Genomic DNA, 21,963 nt, shown 5'->3' with positions numbered 1-21,963 from the left:
AACCCATATACAGTCATATGAAAAAGTATGGAACCCCCTCTAAATTCTTTGGATTTTTGCTCATCATTGGCTAAGCTTTCAAAGTAGCAACTTCCTTTTAATATAGGACATGCCTTATGGAAACAGTAGTATTTAAGATGCAATATGCATCGTAAAATTAGACAGGTGCATATATTTGGGCACCCCAACAGAGATATTACATCAATACTTAGTTGAGCCTCCTTTTGCAAATATAACAGCCTCTAGATGCCTCCTATAGACTTTGTGTGTCTGGAATTTGTATGGAGGTATTTTTGACCATTCTTCCATACAAAAAATCACTCCAGTTCAGTTAAATTTAATGGCTGCCGAGCATGGACAGCCAGCTTCAAATCATCCCATAGATTTCCGATGATATTCAAGTCAGGGGACTGTGACAGCCATTCCAGAACATTGTACTTCTCCCTCTGCGTGAATGCCTTTGTAGATTTTAAACTCTGTTTTGTGTCATTGTCTCAGCGGAATATCCAACCCCTGCATAACTTCAACTTTGTGACTGATGCTTGAACATTATCCTGAAGAATTTGCTGATATTGGGTTGAATTCATCCGACCCTCAACTTTAACAAGGGCCCCAGTCTCTGAACTAGCCACACAGCCCCACAGCATGATGGAACCTCCACCAAATTTGACAGTAGGTAGCAGGTGTTTTTCTTGGAATGCGGTGGTGTTCTTCTGCCATGCAAAGCGCTTTTTGTTATGACCAAGTAAGTCAATTTTTGTCTCATCAGTCCAAACCACTTTGTTCCAAAATGAATCTGGCTTGTCTAAATGAACATTTGCATACAACAAGCGACTCTGTTTGTGGCGCGAGTGTAGAAAGGGCACCTTTCTCATCACCCTGCCATACATATGTTCTTTGTGCAAATTGTGCTGAATTGTAGAACGATGTACAGATACACCATCTGCAGCAAGATGTTCTTGCAGGTCTTTGGAGGTGATCTGTGGGTTGTCTGTAACCATTCTCACAATCCTGCGCATATGGTGCTTCTGTATTTTTCTTGGCCTGCCAGACCTGGGTTGGTTTAACAGCAACTGTGCCGTGGCCTTCCATTTCCTGATTATATTCCGGACAGTTTAAACCTCTGAGATAGCTTTTTGTAGTCTTCCCCTAAACCATGATACTGAACAATCTTTGTTTTCAGATCTTTTGAGAGTTGCTTTGAGGATCCTATGCTGTCACTTTTCAGAGGAGAGTCAAAGGGAAGCACAACTTGCAATTTACCACCTTAAATACCTTTTCTCATGATTGGACACACCTGTCTATGAAGTTCAAGGCTTAATGAGCTAATGCAACCAATTTGGTGTTGCCAGTAATCAGTATTGAGCAGTTTACATGCATTCAAATCAGCAAAATTACAAGGATACCCAGATTTTTGCACAGCCAGTTTTTCACATTTAATTTAATTTCATACAACTAAATACTGCTTCACTAAAAGTATTTGTTTGAAAAACATCCCAATACTCAGATGTACCCAGGAAATGAAAGACATACCACTGTTATCTTTTTTGTTGAAATTAAATTATTATGCAGGCTGAGAGGGGTTCCCAACCTTTTTCATATGACTGTAACACAGCTGGTCTCACTACCATCCTGTAAACCTTCCCTTTCACTCTTGCTGATACCCACGAGTCATAAATTACTCCAGACACTCTTCTCTACTATCCCTGCACTCTTTTTCACCTCTCTTCCACAAACCCGGTTACTCTGTACTGTTGATTCCAAGTACTTAAACTCATCCACTTTCACCAACTCTACAATTCCAATGACCTCCCTTTCATTTACATTGCTCTCCTCTCTAGAGCATATCTCCACCTCTCCAGAGTCTCCTCAACCTGCTCCCTACTCTTCCCACAGATCACAATGTCATCAGCAAACATCATAGTCTATGGGGACTCTTAAACAATACAGAAATAAAATGAAAATAAAGTCAACAGTTAGCAATTAAGAGAAACTACCTCAAAAGGCTGTTCCAAAACCACAAAAACAGCAGTTTTTATCACTTCTTGCTGCACTGAAATATAAAACAGGGCTGTTGAGAACTGGACAGATAAATACTTAATGGGCACTGAATAAAAGTGGCACTAGTTAAATCAATTTAAGTGTTAAAAAATCTTTTCATCCAAAAATGCAGGCCAGCATAATTCAGTTGCATTAGTGATGTCCCTCTTTTACTCCCAGTGGCGCTGGGCCTAAATTGGGGCCAATGAATGGAAAAGGTGCTATATAAATAAAATGTATTATTATTATTAATATTATTATTATTATTGATGAAAACTAGCATGTGGTTTGAATTTGGCTCATGGACAGCCAGTTGATGATCCCATCAAAGGCAGCTGTGAAGTACTATGTTTAGGTGGCAGTGGCAAAAAGCTCCACAACTGGGGACTGGATGGAAAGAGAAAACAAAGAGAAAAGTAGTAATTAACTGAAAAAAATAAAATATGAATAATTAGGACTGTCTAACAGGGGTATTATATGAAAAAAACCATGCCATCCATCCATTGTGAACAAATACAAAGTTTAAAATACATCATTACGGAGCATTAATCTTTATATTTTACAATAGATGCACTACAAATGAATTATGAAAATACCAAATTGAAAAAGTGTTTTGTTGGCTTTTTTTTTTTTAAACTTATAGAAAGACGACCTGACAGATGTTTAATGGTAAAATACTTGAAAACCAAAGGCTGCCTCACCAGTTTTCCTTCATCTCTCTCAGAACATTGAGAAAGCCAGTGATCAAAGATCTGATTCTGCAGTTAGGGAAATGTAGGGACAGGCATTCTGGAAAATAGGAAAGTGTAAATTGTTCAGAACCTTCAATGCAATTAGGAGTACTAAAGACACATTTGGACAAAGGAATGATGTTAAAGTCAATGAAATGTACTCAGATTTTCTCTTTTTGATTAAGGATCTTGCTGCTGCAATCCAAACACAACACAGATGATTTATATATTTCCTTGCTAGTCATGATAGGAGTGCATTGAAGTAATTTAGTTGGCTAGAACAAAAGTATTTTGTGTAAAATTTTAAACATATTACAATAACATAAAAGATGGAATTTGTGATATATTTGTTTAATAAAAAGTGTGGTCTTAATACTGCTTTGTGAGTAAAATTTACCACAGCTCTCCACATAATGAGCCACCTTGGTGGTAGCAGCTCAGTTCTAATGGCCACTAGAATTGCAATTCTCAATGTACGGATTTATTCTCAAAAGTTAAACCCCATATTCACATTATACTAATGTTTTTAAATGGTGCTGAATTCTGTATACATTTCTACTTCTTATAATAAGCAGAAAGATTACAAAAAATACACTACACAATATTAATATCAATAAAATACAAGGGTCTAATTAGTAAGTGTAGCCGCCGATGTATAAGGCGAAGTCAGGCACGGGTAAGACGCGTGTCAAAGAAATCTCTCAGTTCAAAAGTTCGTTTTAAAAATATTTAGTGAAAGTTAGAAGCAAATAATCCATACAAGAATAAAAAGAAAAATAGTTACATACATAGAATAAAGGCAAAAAAAAAGAAAAAATGCATCTTCTACAAACTTAGCTTTTCTTAAGAAGCTTTGGTTATTTCTATACTTAAAGGTTATTTATTTCTTCTTCTGTATGCTTTAAACATACGGCTCAACACTTAAATCTTTTATTTTAAGTTTCTTCACACTCAAAAGGCACGTAGGCCGTTGGCACATAGTAGGGGTGTGACAAGACGCTTTTCCCACGAGACGAGACGAGACACGAGACTGGGTTCACGAGAACGAGACGAGACTTTTAGAGACTTTTTTTAAAGAAATCCTTAATGTTTAAATATATAGCAAAAATAGCCTTTTATTTAACTGAAAAACACAAAATGCAAAAAATGCATGTCCATTTTGAAATCAACTTTTTGAAATAAAACTTCTATTTTGATGAATGATATGCAGTAATAACATGTAAACACTGCAAAATATTTTGCCACAAACTGATAGGCAATTAATTGCACAATAAAATTAAATAGTATAAATAAAAATAAATAATAAACAACACAAATATCCCTTTATGTGCAATTAACCATAATTAGTGTAACTATCAAAGTAGTGCTGTCTTGAAACTCAGAGTGCAAAACAATGAACAAAATTTTTTTAAGCATGGAAAAAGAACTAAGACCTAGGTAATGAGGTAATGACCTATACAGAACAGCCTAAGATATGGTCATGTTCTTTTTTAAGAATATAAGCATGTCTACATTTTCTGGCAGCAATTGTGACCTCTGGGCAGTGACTATGTCTCCTGCAGTTGAAAAGACACGCTCACTTGGAACAGAGGTCGCAGGAATGGAAAGATATTCTTTGACAAGTGGAGACAGCAAAGGATATTTGGAGCTGTTTTCTCTCCACCATGTCAGAGGGCAGCAACTAAGTGGGATAGATGCCTCTCTTCTGTAAAGTTCAGTTTCCCTCTCAATTCCTTTGCTGGGCTGTTCCGTCTTCGAGAAAGAGTCCCCTAGCAGATCCTCAAGTGCTGTCTTCTTGGAAGCAGGTTCCTCTTCTGACTCAGCTCTGCCTTCAGCTTCAAGAGCCCCCTCGCCCCCATGTGTGGAACAATGAACTGATGCCTCTTCCTTGCGCTCCATACTCTTCTCATCTGTGGGCTTCAAGCAGCAGAAACACTGGCTTTAACATTAGCAAGCAGCAAAGCAGTCCCCCTCTCTCTTTTAACACAAATACACTCACTCTGATGCTCTCATGTTTACAACACACACACACACACACACACACAAATACAGCATGAACCTATTAAATCAATTAAAATTTAGTACTGGAAACATAAATCTTCTAGGGAAAAAAAAATCAAGTCAATGATACCTGGTTTTGCTGCAACTTTTCCACCCTTTTCTGTATCCTCTGAAAGACTGCCTCACGCTGATTGCAGTCTAGCTGCGGTAGAGACTGGAATCTTGGGTCCAGCGCAGTGCTCTCCAGCAGGCAGTTGTATATATCCCCATTGTATCTGCCTGAAATATTGCTGAGAATTGCTCTCTTTGTGTCGGCCACAGTGGGGGAATCACTGTCATTTAGTGCCATGTTTTGTTCTATCATGTTCTTCAGTGGCACGATGAGAGACACTGTGGGCCTCTTCTCTTCACACAAGACAGTGGTAGCTGTCTTTAAAGGATTCAGCAGCTTCACAAGAAATTCGGCATTGACAATGTCGCAGGTATCCAGTGTGTCAATGTTTCGGGCATTTTGTCTTATTTCTGGGCTGGTGAGCGCTGCTGCTATAGCAGCCTGCTGCTCCAGGTAACGAACCAGCATATCCAATGATGAATTCCATCGCGTGGTGACGTCCATTATTAATTTTTGCGGTGGCAGTTGTAGCAGCTTCTGCTTAGACGTCAGTACCGCGGCAGCTGTCGAACTCCGGTGAAAAAAAGCAGTTACACGTCTCACCCGCCCGAGCAAACGAGCGACACGCGCAACAACGAGGCCAGCCTGTGTAGCGAGATTTATTGTGCGTGCGAAGCATTTGATGTGCGGCTCAAATCCTGCCTCGCACACAGCCACATCCATATTACGCGCATTGTCTGTTACAATAGCGATGCAATGGTTTGGCTTTTTAAGACCCCACTGTGGGACAGCTTCTAATAAAACTTCAGCGATGTTTGCCCCTGTGTGTGATTCAAAAAGTGGGTGCGTCTGCAGTACAAAATGTACCATTTCCCAATTACTGTTGATAATGTGGGCTGTAATTGTAATTGTAGCTCTGTGTACACCTAGAAGTCCAACCGTCAGTAGTTATGGCGATTGTTTCTGCCTCTTTCAGAGCCTGTACAACGTTTACCTTGCACTCTTTGTACAGGGTCTGGACCACTGTGCGAGTAAAATGTGCGCGTGACGGGATGGCATACTTTGGTTCCAGTGTGTGGATGAGTCGCCGAAATCCCAGATTTTCCACCACAGAAAATGGTCTCATATCGGCTGCAATGAAAACGCCGATGTCTCTTGTTATTGCCGTGGCTCTTGCATTGGATGGTGGAAGTTTAGCTGCAAAGGCATTTGTTATGGTTGTTTGCCCTTTTATGCGAACTGAATTGCTTTCCATTTTCTTCACAGGCGCAGCTTTTAGTAACAAGCTGTGGTTATTTTCTAAATGCTTTTGCATAGTGCTTGTGTTAGCAGAGGTGTACGGTATTAATTTCTTACAGTGTTTGCAAATTGTCTTTGTCTTGTCTGTCATTTTTTTGCCATTTCTTATTTCCACAAGGAATCCAAAATGTTGCCACACCAATGATTTAAATGTCGCGGGCGCATCTTCTATCCTTACTTCTTCCTCACACTTCATCATGCCAATAACGCAAGGATATCATCACGTTCTCGCGAGACCAGACGCATCTCGCCAGACAAATCTGATCTCGCGAGATCTCGTACCACGAGATCTCATCACACTCCTAGCACATAGACATGCGCCTAGGCACGGTCACGTGCATAAGCACGAACGCGAGCACAAACAAGAACACGGTTAAAAAACTGTATGCCTCTGTACCTTACACAAGGCAAGACACTAACTGGAGAACATTGTTTACTCAAAGCTGTTAAGAGATGACAGGAAAATACCAACTTAATTCTTTTCACGGGGGTTTTAGGAACCTCCCATAATTCATGCATTATCATCTAATAAATATTCATACATTTTATAGAACTAGGAAAGTGGCTCTTACAGTAAGAAATGTATAAATGCCACCTACAAACAAAAAACATGCCCAAAGCAGGAATATAGAGTGCCTTCTTGAGAATCAGGCCCTAAAGAACTCCGCTGTATTAACCACCTGCTGCTAGTCACTGTGGCCTGCCAGTGGCAGACTGAGATGCAGCTAGTAAACATGTCCTCCATTATGCATCTTGAGAAGTCGCTGAGAATCTGGAGTAAGAGATTGACTTTTCTCAGCCTCTTAAAAACACAAAGAAAAGGATGCGATTTCTGAAAGTGTCATTCTTTCTACCAGATAGGGAGATCCAGATTATGTGGGGGGTGAAATTAATTTCAAAGTACAGTACATATAAACACTTCCTGTTTTGTGGTTAGTATGTAGTGATCGACCATTTTTAACAAATAACTGCTGTAATGATTAATACAATTTACACAAAACACAAAGATTACAGAAGATGAAGATATACATTGTGAGAAACAACCCATATCCTCACCCGGCCAGGACACCCTCAAAATGAAAGGACTGGGAAGAAATTGTGCACAGGGCATCATCTCCCCTGGAGTGCTAGATGGCAGCACCCCGGGGTTCTAGTGGTGCCTCAGATTCCCACAGGGCAGCATGGGACATGGAGTTCTTCAACTAAGCCATGTTGGGCTCCGTGGGTCACCAGGGGGTGCTGCAGGAACCGGGGAGCCCTGCTTCATGGGGTTTCTGTCTCAACAGGAAGTGCTTTCAGACCACGTGTACAGAACACTGGAAGTACTCTCAGGTGGAAAATAAAAGGAGCTACCCGCCTCAGATGGACAAGACACACTCAGGTGGAAGGTGGATGAAGTTTGCAAGGAGGAGTGGTGGAGGCAGTGTAAGACAGAGGAAAAGACAAAGAGTTGTGCTATGCTTAATTTTACTTGTGGCATGTTTTAGTGGGAAACACTTGCCCAAGAAGCGTTTCCCACAATAAAACACTCTAGCCTGTTTGTGTTGGTTGTTTAGGGAGCTGGAGTGTCCTCTGGTGTCTGCAGCATGTACTGTACATGCAGACACAGGATAATGAATAACAACTAACTTCGGCTGACTTTGTTTTTTTCTTTCTATCTTCCTCTTATAAAGACAGGCATGAATTCTATTTTACCTTCTTAATATTTATCTAAAGAATTTCTAAGAAGATATTACTCATTCAGTACCAGATTTTCAATCCTTTTCTATTTTTTCTCTTCTACATCGATTATATAAATTCACTCAGTAGGAGTAGTCAAGCCTTACATACTGTCCTCCCAAGGTAGGTTCTGCTCTTTTAGTGAAATATGAAAGATCAGATAATGAATGAAAGAACGAATGAATGGATATTACTAAATACCATAGTTATTATTATACTTGTCTAAATGAACTTTTATTTTTAATTTCATAAATATTTTCAATACTATTTCAGTGAGCTGCGATAGTGGTGCAGTAATAATCCATACTACTACAAGGATGCACATTCAGTTGAATTTGCTTCCATACATCTGTACTTATCACAAACCAAAAAAACAAAATAAAGTTGGATTAATAATTTAGAAATTATCTGCTTTAAAAACCAAAAGCCATGGTTTTGACTCATGGCCAGGACAATGATTGTTTGGTTTAGATTGGAGTTGATTAAAATTTACTGACTAGAAGAGTATATCCTGGAATATAACATGGACAACTAATTCACTTTTATATAATCACTAGCTCAGTTGACTAGCATTGCCAGATTGAAAGAAAAAAAAAAAAGGTGGACAGGTAAAAGGTTGTTACATATTAAACAGTATATTACCAAACTTTTATTAGTAAAGTTCCTTTAGAATGTCGTGTTAATATGTGTGTGTTTTTAACATGGTAAATAAAGTAGTGGCCAGATATCAGCTATGCCTTTGGATACTGTGTGTGTTGTGTCTTTCATTTAATTATTGCAGAATGCCACTGCACCCCTTCAAAGTATTATTCTTTACAAACTGAATTAATTACAAATTTGACACATTGTGTATGCTTTACCAGCATTAAAATCAATCAGTTTTTTTATATACAACAGCTTCCATAGTAAGACCAATAATAAAGTGTTTTACAAAGCCAAAAAAGCATGTAAAATATTTTGTTTTAATACTTTCCTATACAATTCCGATTTAAACATTTCCAAACATGAACAGGCAGTGTAATAAGGGTGAGTCACAAACATGGGTGAACACTTTAAAGCAAGAAACAAGCTTGAACAGATCCAGAATTTTAAGCATAATTTACTTGAAGAAAAGATGACTTAGGCAGGATGTATTACAAACAAAAAGTTAATATCTGATTAAGTTAAATGTGTTAAAAACCCATGCATAGTAATGTAATAATACTGTCTTTTTTGCATAAAGATTAATTTACTTTCTTTAATCCATTGATCTACCCATTTGTTTTATTTGATTAATCCATTACATCGTTGTGCACAGCAGGATCTTATTCTTGGCGGTATTGGGTAAATGGTAGAAACCAGCTACTGACTGTATATCCATCCTTTGAAAGGTACTGTGATGAACCACACTCATTTACAATGACCTAAATGAGAGTCAGCAGTCAACTCAATCTGTAGATGTTTGTCATGCAAGCGGTAACTAGTATACCTTGAGAAATCCACAGAGATAATAAGAAAAACATTCAAACTCTGTCTTGTATGTAAAATTTTTTTTAAATATTTTAAAGCACAAAAATAGTTAATTATACCATATAATGCACAGTGTAATAGTAAACTAAATGTAAAAAACATTGAATAACACTGAGAAAACCTTGAACAGAGAAAAACTAACATTGCAAGAGTTCATGCTACAGCCTTACAAACTGCTTGCTGTAAAGACTTTTTTTTTAAAATGAGTTTTAAGCACAGGGAAAAAATATGAACATTTGAAAAATCCGGAATTTATACAAAAACTAACCATAAACAACCAAGAAAACTAACCTTGCAAGAGTTCACGCATAGCCTTTTGAACCGAGTGTCAAACACCCCTGCTTGGGCTCACTGTCCAGCTGCCTGCCTGCGAGCATGCGCGTGTTCGCTCGCTCGCACCAGTTCTTTCCACTCTGCTTCCTGCTTACTTCCTCACTCCGCAACCTCTGTCTTTCTTTTCTTTTTCCTCCCTTTAGCCGCCTCGTGCTTTTATTTATGAAGAGGACGTGGCAGCTGTAGCAATCAACCAACACGCCCCTTCGCTAAGCTGCAAGCGTGGCGATTATTTATTTAAAACTGGCCTCTTGACGTGAGCTGTGGACCCGCTATACCATAAAGTCCCTCTGCGCGATGCATGTCTGACCGAGAACAATGTACTGTACAGGGAGAGACTGAACACGTGCATAAATCACCGGTGCGTATGAACTGGAAGGGAAATGAAATAGAGCACAAACAGTTCACAGAGAATGCACAGGGAGAGACTGAAATCATCGGCACGTACAAACAAAATAAAAAAAGTGTGTGGTCGTGAACAGATGCAAAAGTTTGGCAAACTTTTTGGTCATAACCCGATTTGTACGTGTTGAGAGACGTTCGTGACCCAAGGTTCCACTGTATATAGAAGTGAAGGTCTGTGATACGATTTGCATTTTTGTAGAAATTCACAAAGGGAGAGAAAATTAGACATGTATCTTAAAATAGTATTTATTCCTAAGCTTTTGACAACCTCCCAGGTGTCATCATCAGAGGAAAAATGATTAGACATACAAGAATCAAAGGCTATATATAGCAAATATGGGGATGGTGTTGGTAATAAAGTCTTTTTTATTATTTGGATATTCTTTTTTTTAAGCCTGTATATCCTTGGTTCATTTCCAAGTGTCTGCTAATAGAATTTTTGTTTGATAGCCATGATTCAGCCAGCTCTCTGGTATTTTTAGTATTAGCCCTGAATCTTACTTGCACTGTGTCCTAGTTAAATGTGTGTCTGGTTGAATTGGTACATGCATATATCAGAAACCATGCGTCTTCCTTGTGACAGCATTGCAATGTTCTTGTATGCATGTTGCAAGTGTGTCTGATGTTTGTTCCACATATACAGCTGGGCATGGTACAGTATACTGTATACTGCTTTCCGTGTCTATGCTTCAAATTTTTTTGCTTTTGGCATTAAAAAAGGACTATCCACAGAGCGTTTGCCGGTTTATGAATTATTTTGATGCCTGACCTGGGGCCTCATGCATAATGTTGTGCGTAGAATTTACACTAAAACATGGTGTATGGTCAAAAGTGGAAATGTGTGTACACACAAAAAATCCACATGCATAAATCTGTGCGTATGCCAACTTCCACTACATAAATCCTGGTCAGTGTAAAAAGTAATGCACATGCCTGCTGCCCCACCCATACTCCCAGAATTACGACCCTTTAAAATGTGCAAATCAATATAAATTGCCCCTTGTGTTTTGTGAAAAGACAATGGCAAAAGCACGGGGAAAAAAAGAATTTCACCGAATACCAAGTAGAGGCAAGGAAAAATGTACGATTTATTGGTTTAAGCAAAGATATAAACAACAAAAGGAAGTTGATAGAGTAGCACAGTGGCAGAGAAATTTGAAAGTTCAAGTTCAGAAAGTCATAAAGTGCCCAAAATAAATAAAAAGTGGCCAGATATCAAAGTTGCAGTGAAAAGGCGAGTCGTAGCCCACTGTCTGAGCGTCATATGGAAGAGTATTAGAGTAAAGAGAAATGAAAAACAGAATAGGGACACAGTGGAAAAAATGTTGAAATGTTAACTTTAATCTCGTAGTTTATTTTGTCATTAAAGTAGAACATCATAAACTTTATCTTAAAATCGTTTCATTTACTAGGTTCTCTGATCCCATTGTAGATAAAGTGGCACGTTAAATGCTTTGTATTTTATGTATTCTTCTATGTACTTTGTGTGTGAATCACTACATGCTTCTTAAATGAGATTTCTCTTCCTCCGACAGGACACAAAATACATTACATCTTATGATATTACAGCTCTGTGAACAATTTAAATATTAAGATGTATACTCAATATCATTTTCATAATAATAGGAATGAAAGCATGTATTAAACATGGTGACACAGTGGTGCAGTATTAGCGATGAGCAAGTGCCCTCTCCAGAGATTGTTCCTGCCTCCCACAAGATGTTTGCTGCGCTGCAATCAACCTTCCATTAAATAATGTATTGCAGCAGTACTGCAAGTACTACTGCAATACATCTCCCTCAAACGTACTAACCTCCTATTCCCGTCCTTCCTTTTCTTTCTTCAAAGTTGATTGTGTGGCGATTTAGTTACTTGAAATAGATGCCAAGCCATATGTAAGCTTAGAATGCCAATTATTCAAAACTTATATGGAACATTGAAATATCTTAATAGTACATGTTCCCCCCATCTATCCATCCAGGGTCACACCAATCTCAGCAAGCATACAGAGCGAGACAGGAACAATCCCTGAATGGGGCGCCAGCTCATTGCTACTGCTGTCCACCGTGTCCTCACATTTAATTGTTAACAATATACATAATTTAAATGAAATTTAAAATTTATCTGTATAATATAATAAACATACTTTACTGCATTTCATCTTAAAAATGATATCAAGAGCTCCAAGAAGATACTGCTTGGAAATCTGAATCGACTTAGAAGTCAGTCGTCATCATATGTAAATACATGTTTTATAAAATGACTCAGGTTGTGCAATATTATAACTGTAGTGCAAGTTTACAGTGAAGTGATTGTACTTATAAGTACAAACAGTTCTACCAGGAAAACTTGATGGAGTGTGCTTAGAGCTCTTGGGATGAAACCGTTTCTAAACCGCGAAGTCCCAACATGAAAGGCTCTGAAGCGTTTGCCATACTGTATTGAAGAGGTTCAAATAGACCGTGTGCATTGTTGAGGCAGCATGTGCTAAATGCTGAATCCCGATAATCCTCTTTCTGATCAGCTGCTATAGAGCTATGATTCCACACTCAGAAACAGTGGGGTAAATACTCAGCTGTGCACTGAGAGTAACAACAAATTATAGAAAAACCCCAATCTAGATTTTTTAAGTAGCTCTCTCGTGAAAAGAAGATAGACATACTTTTAAACTGTCTCTTCTCTATATATTTAAAATCCAATGTATGTGCTTTTAGGACACAATTTAAACACACTAATGTAGCAGACATGTTTGTGTACAGTTTCTATGATCAGTTAAATGGTATTCAAATACTGAAACTATTTTTAAATTCACTCCAGCAGATGGAAAGATAAGGTGTAGCAACACAGTGTAACACTTGTATTAACAATAACTGTGTTTAATTGTAAAAAAAGAATTTGGACAAGTGTGGTACAATACCAAATACAATATGAAAGAGACAGACCACTCAGAAACGTCTGAAACTTTGGGTTTGAATCTCATGCCTGGCTGTTATCTTTGTGAAGTTTACTGAGTGGTCTGAAGTAAAACATAATTTCCAGAAAGGCATACTTAAGAATACCATAAATTTAACTACAAAAACAGACACAAGAAGAACTTGAGATGCACTTACGCTATTTGTAGCATCTGTACATTTAGTTCCAAGAGTTTAACACAATGGGCTCTATGGCTCAGGTGCCTTCTCTATTTTCTTTTAAAATATTATTTTGCTAGTAAACATATTTTTGACTTCTGTCTTATATTGTTTATTTTAAATATTATGTTATTACTGCATCAATTATATATATGCATCTTCTTTTCCTTTTCTTGCATAAAAAGTTAAGCCGAAAGAGGCTGGGCTCACTGATGCAACAGTCGAGGGACTTGGCACTGCCCAATATAAGGACTACCAAGCTATACACTGTTCACAGAGATATTACTATAAACTTCAATTGTCCAGTTCTCCTGTTTTTTCAAGTTGTGAATTTTGACAGTTGAAGTCACAATTAAAGCGATTTTCTCTTTTTGACCTTGTGCATTTTAAAAAAATGTGAAAGAAACACATTTCTAGTGTAATTATAAAAATAAATACCCAAGCTAGGGCTAATTTTCTATTGGCTTTAAAATCATTCTCCGATTGTTTTACTACATGATGCGTTGCAGCTTTTGGTCTCGTCATTAACATTTTTCTGAGTTTCTGACTGTGCATTGAGACCATGATTTACCTTGTCATTTTAAACCTTTTTTTTTTTTATTTATTGGTCATTTTCCTTACAATATTTCAAGACACTTTTACATTGGCCATAACATTCTACTTCAACTGATTTCCAAAGCAATTTTTGGTTCCATCTTGAAAGCATGATCTCTTAATTCATCTATTCTATGTGAAGTTATTATTGAAATTACTAAAACTGGATTAGAATTTAAGAATCATTGTCATTTCTTCTTTAAACTGAAAATCTGTCCGACAATGACATGACTTAGTTCTGGAATATACCTGTTTCCACTTTTGTAAACAGTTTGTACAATTGTTTAACCTGTTCGTAGCATGGTGACCAAAACTGAAGAGTATTCCAGAAATCCTCTCAACTTAACATTACAAAACCGGAGCATAATGTCCCTTGATTCATATCATATGTAAAATTTAGATTATATATTAAAATGTAATAAAGTTTATATATCCTTAAGTTCAGTTCTACTTTTTTCAGCAAATTACCTGGAGGATGTTAATGTTAAGTAAATGTAAACTAAAAAAATATTTTTGGAGCTTGTTTTCTATGGATCAGCATTGCCTATCCTCTCTTTAATCTTTATTATTATTATAAGGCTGACACATTTACTCAAGGTGGCTTACAACATCTGAGATACAATTGGTTACATTTCTTTTTTTTTCCGCAGTTGACCGAGTACTGTCAGGTGAAGTGACTTGCTCAAGGTCACACAGTGTCTATAGCGGGATTTGAACCCACAACCTCAGGCTTTGAAGCCCTAACCACTATGCCACACAGCCTGCATAATTAATTCCATTTTAACTTGGATGAATAGCTTAGTATTTGTCTCCATTAAACTAAATGTTCCAAGTGCATCCACAACTCTGAATATTATTTGCCCTTCTGCACTACCTATTCATTTTCCCCCAAATCTTACCATTTTAATCTCACCTGTAACTTCCCAGACACTAGTCAAAACACCATTTAAGGTAATGACTACAATCAAGACCTTCAACCACACTGGCTTTAGTTATCAATTCTTAATTTTACACTTTAGAACATTAGAAAAATCTAGATGAGAACAGGCCATTCGGCTCAACAAAGCACACCAGTCTTATCCACTTGCATACCCCAAAATAGCATCAAGTCAAATTTTGAATGTCAGTTTTACTGTTTAACACACAACTTGGTAACTTATTTCATGTGTCTGTGTTTCTCTGTGTGAAGAAAAACTTACAAATGTTTATGTGAAATTTACCCTTAACAAGTATCCAATTGTGTCCTTGCGTTCTTGCTGAACTAATTTTAAAGAAAGAATCTGTAAAGTAACACTGTAATAATTTTAAACACTTCAATCATATCTCCTCTTAATCACCTTTTGCTTAAACTGAAAAGGCTCAGCTCTTTTTCTTTTTTCATATCTCATCCCCTGCAACCCTGGAATCATCCTTGTTGCTCTTTTCAGTACTTTTTCTAGGGTTGCTTGACTTTTTTGTAGCCTGGAAACAAACACTACACATAGAACTCAAGATGAGGCCTCACCAATGTGTTAAGAAGCTTTAGCACAAGAGTTCCCAAAGTGGTCGATATTGACCCCCTGGGGTCGATAGTTTCAATAAAAAAATTTGGAGGTCGACAACAGCAAAAATAGACCCCCCCTTACTACTGATATTTGTTGGTTACTTCAAAATATCTATGATTCCAATAGGTACCTAATTAAGAAGTAAAATAATTCAAAAAAACACTTTTTTGATAAAAACACATTACATACCAAACTTGCGAACCAAAAGGTAAAATGTGTCATTAAAAGAGTCACACATGAAAATACATGGAGCACAAACATTTCTGTGCATCGTCTTATCGAACGTATCAAAGCAAGTGCGGACATGAAAAACCGTTGCATGTGATTAGGGGTTCGACGGATTTAAAAGTTTTTGGTAAAGAGGTCTGCGGGCAAATAAAGTTTGGGAACTCCTGCTTTAGCATAACCTCCTTAGAGTTGTACTGTACTATATAACCTAACATTGTTAGCCTTTTTAATTGCTTCTGAACACTGTCTGGAAGCTGATAGTACTGAGTCCACTACGACTCCTAAATCCTTCTCAGAAGGTGTACTTTAAATTTTCAGACCTCCCATTATGTATTTAAATCTAACATTTTTACTTGCTATGTGTAATATGTTACATTTATATACAATTAATTTCATCTGCCCAAGCCTGTATGATGTCCAATTGCCTCTGTAATAATTCCGAGGATTCTGGATTATTTGCCATTCATCCTAGCTTGGTATCATCTGCAAATTTAACCAACTTGTTATTTACATTCCTATTCAAATAATTTATAAACAGTATATTAAAAATAACAGCAGTCCCATCACAGACTCCTTTGAGATACCACTCTTAACATTACCCCATTCTGATAACGCTCCTCACTATGCTTCCTGTTTTTTTATCCAAAAAATGTTTTAACTGTTAATGCACATCATATTAATATAAAAATAAAAAAATAATACAACGGAGGTAACTGCAGGGGGTGATCACCTCTCCTTTCGTACTTCTGCTTGTGTAACTGTAATCACCTGCCAAAAAATGTAATAAAGAGACTAGAGATTTTGTCCATGAATGAAGTACTCGTTACAGTTACAGCATTCAAAAGACACAAGCGAGTTTGAAGAGCTACACTAACAATCTTTGCCAATGTGTTTAGCATGTTTATTAATAATATTGTTAACCTCTTACCTTAGAACTAATTAAAGGCAGTAGAGGCTGGCATCCGTGGTCAGTATAATCAGGGGAAGAGAGTGAAAATTCATGTAGGTGACTGTGCTCGGAACGAACGAAATACTCTGAGCTCGTTTGAAAAGCTAAACTCTCAACTTTAAGTTACCAGACTGTGTATCTATCAGGTATTGTAACCGGAGTGATTTCATCGATGGAGTAAAGCACAGTTGTATCGCCAAAGCTCAACCCGCTGCGATTCTGCTCCGTCAGTGAACCTACTGCAGAAATGTCAGTTCAGATGTGTTATGCAATTGACCTTTTCGATAAAAAAATGTCGTCAAAAGAACATAAAACATGACGAATAAATGGATTATAGATTTAAAAGTTGTATATATATTATTACATTACAGTTTGCACAAGTATTTGCTGTTAATTAACCTACCATAAGCCCCAGGGTGAAAAAATACGTGATCTTTTTCATCAGAAAATGTAACCTCCAGTCAAACTGTTTCAATCACGAAGCTAAACAGGTGAGTTTCCCGACAACCCAACTTCTGAAAGTTTATGCTTTCCTCTTTTTTAATAGGTCAAATTACTTATCACTCTAAGAGTCAAACCTGCCCCTTTTAAGGAGTTAACCAATGAAAAGAAAGGTAGGCGTTTACCTGCGCGCACTAAATAATGAAAGTCGGCAACTTTTTTTGTCGAAATTTCACAACTGTGGGCACGTAGTGTAACTGCAAATACTTATTTCTGCACATATCGAGGAATGATTTGAAATATTTGACTGTCTTAATTGTACTGGAGGGATGCTCTGCCTTGTCTTGGTTCGACATCACGGGTTAAACTTTACAATTTAAAAGCAAGTTTATCTGACTGAAACGCTTTACTCACGTCTAACACCATGGCTCGGAGACCCAATCCGACATCCAAGGAGGATTTTAGTTTCGTCAGCCCCATCTTAAAATATTTGCTGTTTATTTTCAATATGATCTTCTGGGTAAGTTCATAATCGATCGTAATTTTCGATCACAGTTACAATACTTCTATAAGACTTTAGCGATTGTACCTAGAAGCAAACTCTGACCTGTCCAAGTTGTATGAGTGGGCGTACTTCTGCCACCTTGGAAACTGATATACTGTGTAACACTGCAGAAATCTGCACAGACTTTAAAAAGTTGTGTCGTAATCGATGTGATCCTCTATTGAAAAGAATGATAAAAATGAAAATCCTATGATTGTGGCAAATGTGGTTTGCATATTCGCATCATAAAATATGTGTAAAAAATGAATTTCCTTATTTTATGAATATTGTGGCAATGTCACACTGCACTTATTCATTCCCTTAAGATGTATGGTAGGAGTTGACGCTGACTGATTCTTGTAGGAATTTTCTGGGTTTTACCGGGGATTTTTTTTTTATTTTATTTTATTTTTTATTTTGCAAAGCCACGCCCGTGATTTTTTTTTTTAAGTATTTGAAAGTTCCTCCTTAAAATAAACATTCTCGCATTTTTATTGCACTTATTTATTGGGTTGTAGCTTAATATATGAAAAAAACACTGCATTGAAACACACTTTTAAAATAAGTATCTTTGAAAGTATACTGTATTTGTATTTAAATGGTTTATTCATTTAAAAAAAAACAGACTCCATATGTCTCCCAACAAAATAATAATAGTTCAAGCCTTGCCCTCAGTAAAAAATGAAGGTAAAGGTCAATTCATCTTTATTTACAATAAATATCACCTTTCATACAGGGAAAATTAGAAGACTAATAAACATGATAAAATATGAGTATATTATATTTAAGGTACATTTACATTGTGTAAGACTGCTTGAGGAACACTTGACATTGCACATCAAAAGCTTTGCTGTCTTTTCCTACTGTTAGTATCTGCAATTCATTTTGGCCATGGCTAATGTTTCAGTTACTCATCATTCCTAATTTCATGTAGTCCTGAGTAGTAACAACTGGTATAAATGTCCAAGTGTATCATTAGCTTCCCATATCTGAAGGAATAACAAAAATTGTCCTGCTTGGCTGCTGTTACTTTAACTTCCTGCTAATGTGTCACTAGCACCGTACTTAAATACTGTACTGTTTTAGTTGTGTCCGTGTCTGGGTTATAAGTGCACCTCTTAGAGAATTATCACTTTTGTAATTGCATGTATGGCACTAATTTTCCCTTAGGTTCTTTGGAATTTAGTGTTGAGTTATCAACATACTTCTTTCACCTGAAACGTTTTCTCAAATATTGAAAATCTGATAAATATTTTTTTAAAGATTCTAAGTTGGCCAATCCTCAAAAATCATTTCAAAGTCTAAATTGCTCATAACGGTAAATACATAATAAAAAAGATGGTAAATTGCACATCCACATCTATTTTATCTCAATACAAATAATTTAAGGATAACTGAATACATCAAATTGGTTTACTTCTGTGTGTCTGAGATAATTTTTGTGACAATAAAAGGAAGGTGGAAGCTAGATTTAAGCCCAGAATCACTGCATTTCTTCTTTACTTGTCTGTTCACATGGAATGTTGTAGACGGAGTTTTGTTGTAAATAAATAAGAAAAATCACACAATACCACACACGTCTGAAGCTTTGGGTTTGAATCTTATGCCTGGCTGTTATCTTTGTGGAGTTTACAAATTTCCCATTAGTGAATGTGGGTTTTCTTCTACATCCTCAAAGTCTTGATGAAGTGAATTAGTAATTCAAAATCCATGTTGATGTGTGTGTGTTTTGTGTAATGAAATGAAAGTGGATCTGTCTAAATCCTAAAATCAATCTGTGCTTGAATCACTCTGAAAACAACAATGGCATTTGTTGCATTCACAAAACAAGTTACATGAAACCACACTCATGAGGTAAAAGGTAGTTGTGGAAGGAGACAAGCAATGAGGTGAAGAGCACAGCTGGAAAACTATATATTTTTGTAAACTGTGCATACATTGTTTTACAGTAAATGTGCATTGTCAAGACACAAATCAACACTAGACTTGCACCAACTGGGTTGAAAATCAGTCAGTCCACATCCGATTATCTCTTTTGCATATGCCCATGCCTCATGTCATGTAGTTTGATCAAATGTAACCCATGAGGACTGGGGCAGTATAATTCAGTTTATTGAGCAGTTACTGAAACATGTTTTAGAAGCAAGTGTATAAGCACTCCCTAAAGGGGAGCAGTTGCAATTTTATATCTTTTAATAACAAAAGTATTCTTTCATATGTCGCATCACAAGACAATGCAGTTGTATCAATACAAATTACCAGAAAACAATATACCAGTGATTTCACTAGTCCTGTATTGTGCTGGAGGAGGATGAGAAACCAAGGCTTAAACAAACCAAGAATAACCATTAAATGAGAAATCCACAAAAATAAAAAAACAACATCAAGAGAAAAAATTAAATACAGAAATATCAGATGACCCCTCTAACCACCACCACAACGTGCATTCACAAAAGCAATCGCATTTCATTGGCTTTCACTGCTATATGCATCCTTAATGAAATATTAAAAGCTTACTTATTAAAAGTCTTAATAAAAACCTCATGTACATACGTAATAAAAAATTTCAGTGCAAATCAAAAATTTTACCTGTTGCCTAGACTGTTGTGCAGTGATTAACATTGCCGTTCTCATCAGTGCTAAAATCCATGGCCAGGTCAGCTTGTAGGGTTCATGCATTCTCATCATCTCTGCATAGGTTTTGATGTTAAATGAATATTCCACCCAAAATTATTTTTTATATTATTTACCCCATTTAGTTTGTAATGGTGGCTGGGAAAGTTTTTAATCTCATGTTTTGATGGGGAACTGACAACAATTCTAAGTGAACAGCACCCAACACTGAATGACAAATGATGTGAAAAACATCCATAGATTAAAAAAAAAAAATTTCAAAATGTTTATAGAAATTAGATAGAGATGTTTTTAGCTGATGTTTTAAATCCTGTTTGTAGCATTTTCAGCATAGATCAGCTGCTATCTCTCTCAACCTGATCATACAGTATGCAACTAAGCAGTGAACATTTCATGGAACTTTGCCTAACAGTGACCCATTCTCCCGGCCAGGTGGGAGAGCATGTTGAGGTTGCTCCATGTGAATGGATGGCCTCTCAATATGCAGTAATGTGTTGTAACTAAGTGGGGGCACCGCTGAGCAAAAACCCTCAAATATAATAGCACCCAACACTGTCCTGGGTTCAAATAAAGGGATTTTATATGATATCCCCACCTTCCAAATGTACAAAGCCAGTGATCTTCCCCTCCTGCTCCACTTGGTGAGTGTTGACCGCTGCCTCCTGACATTGACTCTCCGAGATGAGCTGGCAGACTTCTTTAAAGCTGGACCCAGAAATGCTACTGGTAGTGCAACACTGCCTGTTGGGAGCACTTCCGTTCTTCAAATCCCCTGCTGGTGTCCAAACAGGGACAAATTGAGAGGTACATTGCCACCAGTCATATAAGGATATTAAGTGCTTCCAAGAAATCAGCCTCCATCCCAGTCAGGATGTTTGCCCATCCTCTATGGCACTTACAATGCTTTATCATTTACATTTTGTTACTGCTTGCAAATGTCATACTGGGTAAAACCTAACCATTTGCTAACAGCAAAGAAAACACAGGCAGAATCAATGCAGTTCTGCTTAGAAAGAGAGCAGCAGATTTGGCAAACATTATTTAATGTTCAGATGAATTTGTGGAGAATCAAATAAAAGTTCTGAACATCATACTTTTGGTTTTGGCATATTGATTTTTTTCTTAAATTTCCAATCAAATTGAAAATTCAACATATCTCCCAGCGCAACATAAATGTTTTTACAGTACTGTGCTTCTGCATTTCAAGAGATATGGAACAAGTAGATGACCTGGCCGAGTTTAATAGAAATACACTCTGAACTGTTTCCTCAAGGGGGTCACTGTACATGTAATTATGTTAACATAAAAACCAATGTGATCTATAATTATTTATAATGTATATAATTATCTTGAAAAACATTTTCCTAGTCAGATACAAGTTCATATTATAGTAAGTCTCCTGGGAAACAACTTGTTTTGCCTAGATTGTTAGTGTCTCTGTTTTTCATGTTTCTATTGCAAACTGTTATCAATAATTTTGTCTTGGAGGTAAACTCATTTTCTAATTTTACTCAGCTGAACTTCTGTAGATGCAGTTCAATGGATCCCTTTTTTATTACTGGTATAATGTCCAGTGGGTTTGAGCATTTGCAGTGTCCTTTAGTTACCTGTTTTGTTGCATTTTGGCAATTGATATTTTCTTGAAAATCCTGGAATTTGTATTGTGAAAGAAGGAAATAAAGGACTTCAGTAGAACATTTCTTATACATAAAACTTGAAAAGGCTTGACTTCACATAGTAAAAATAAAA

At 36.9% G+C, this 21,963-nt stretch overlaps 3 protein-coding genes across 6 annotated transcripts in view; 1 reads left to right on the top strand and 2 right to left on the bottom strand.

Annotated features, from left to right (window-relative positions):
• slc26a5 (solute carrier family 26 member 5) overlaps positions 1-17,090 on the bottom strand; it is a 153,497-nt gene extending 136,407 nt beyond the window's left edge. The window contains exons 1-2 of one of the 3 annotated variants that reach the window (XM_039761007.1): positions 16,999-17,090; positions 2,742-2,829 (exon numbers count right to left, since the gene is read on the bottom strand). The gene's annotated coding sequence lies outside the window, so the exon portion shown is untranslated. The remainder of the gene's footprint in view (positions 1-2,741; positions 2,830-16,998) is intronic. The other 2 variants (XM_039761010.1, XM_039761009.1) reach the window with 2 other exon arrangements.
• On the bottom strand, positions 3,884-6,263 carry LOC120533904 (zinc finger BED domain-containing protein 4-like). Its single transcript, XM_039761013.1, has 2 exons — positions 4,903-6,263; positions 3,884-4,688 (listed from the first exon to the last, which is right to left on the bottom strand). The coding sequence occupies exons 1-2, from the start codon at positions 5,752-5,754 to the stop codon at positions 4,239-4,241; spliced, it is 1,302 nt and encodes a 433-aa protein (XP_039616947.1). The 5' UTR covers positions 5,755-6,263; the 3' UTR covers positions 3,884-4,238.
• A 131-nt stretch (positions 17,091-17,221) lies between the features above and the next one.
• The window catches only part of tspan33a (tetraspanin 33a), a 62,701-nt gene continuing 57,959 nt past the window's right edge, over positions 17,222-21,963 (top strand). For both annotated transcript variants that reach the window (XM_039761006.1, XM_039761005.1), the window contains exon 1: positions 17,222-17,556. In XM_039761006.1, coding sequence (XP_039616940.1) covers positions 17,461-17,556 — 96 coding nt within the window. In that variant the 5' untranslated portion in view covers positions 17,222-17,460. The remainder of the gene's footprint in view (positions 17,557-21,963) is intronic.

Source organism: Polypterus senegalus, chromosome 8, assembly GCF_016835505.1.
Source record: "Polypterus senegalus isolate Bchr_013 chromosome 8, ASM1683550v1, whole genome shotgun sequence".
Classification (NCBI taxonomy): Eukaryota; Metazoa; Chordata; class Cladistia; order Polypteriformes; family Polypteridae; genus Polypterus; species Polypterus senegalus.
This window is presented reverse-complemented; position numbering and strand designations above follow the sequence as displayed.

Coding starts and splice junctions, on each gene's coding strand:
- LOC120533904 (XM_039761013.1), bottom strand. CDS start 5,754: ATGGTACATTTTGTACTGCAGACGCACCCACTTTTTGAATCACACACA. Junction 4,689..4,902: donor AAAAGTTGCAGCAAAACCAG/GTATCATTGACT, acceptor TGCTGCTTGAAG/CCCACAGATGAGAAGAGTAT.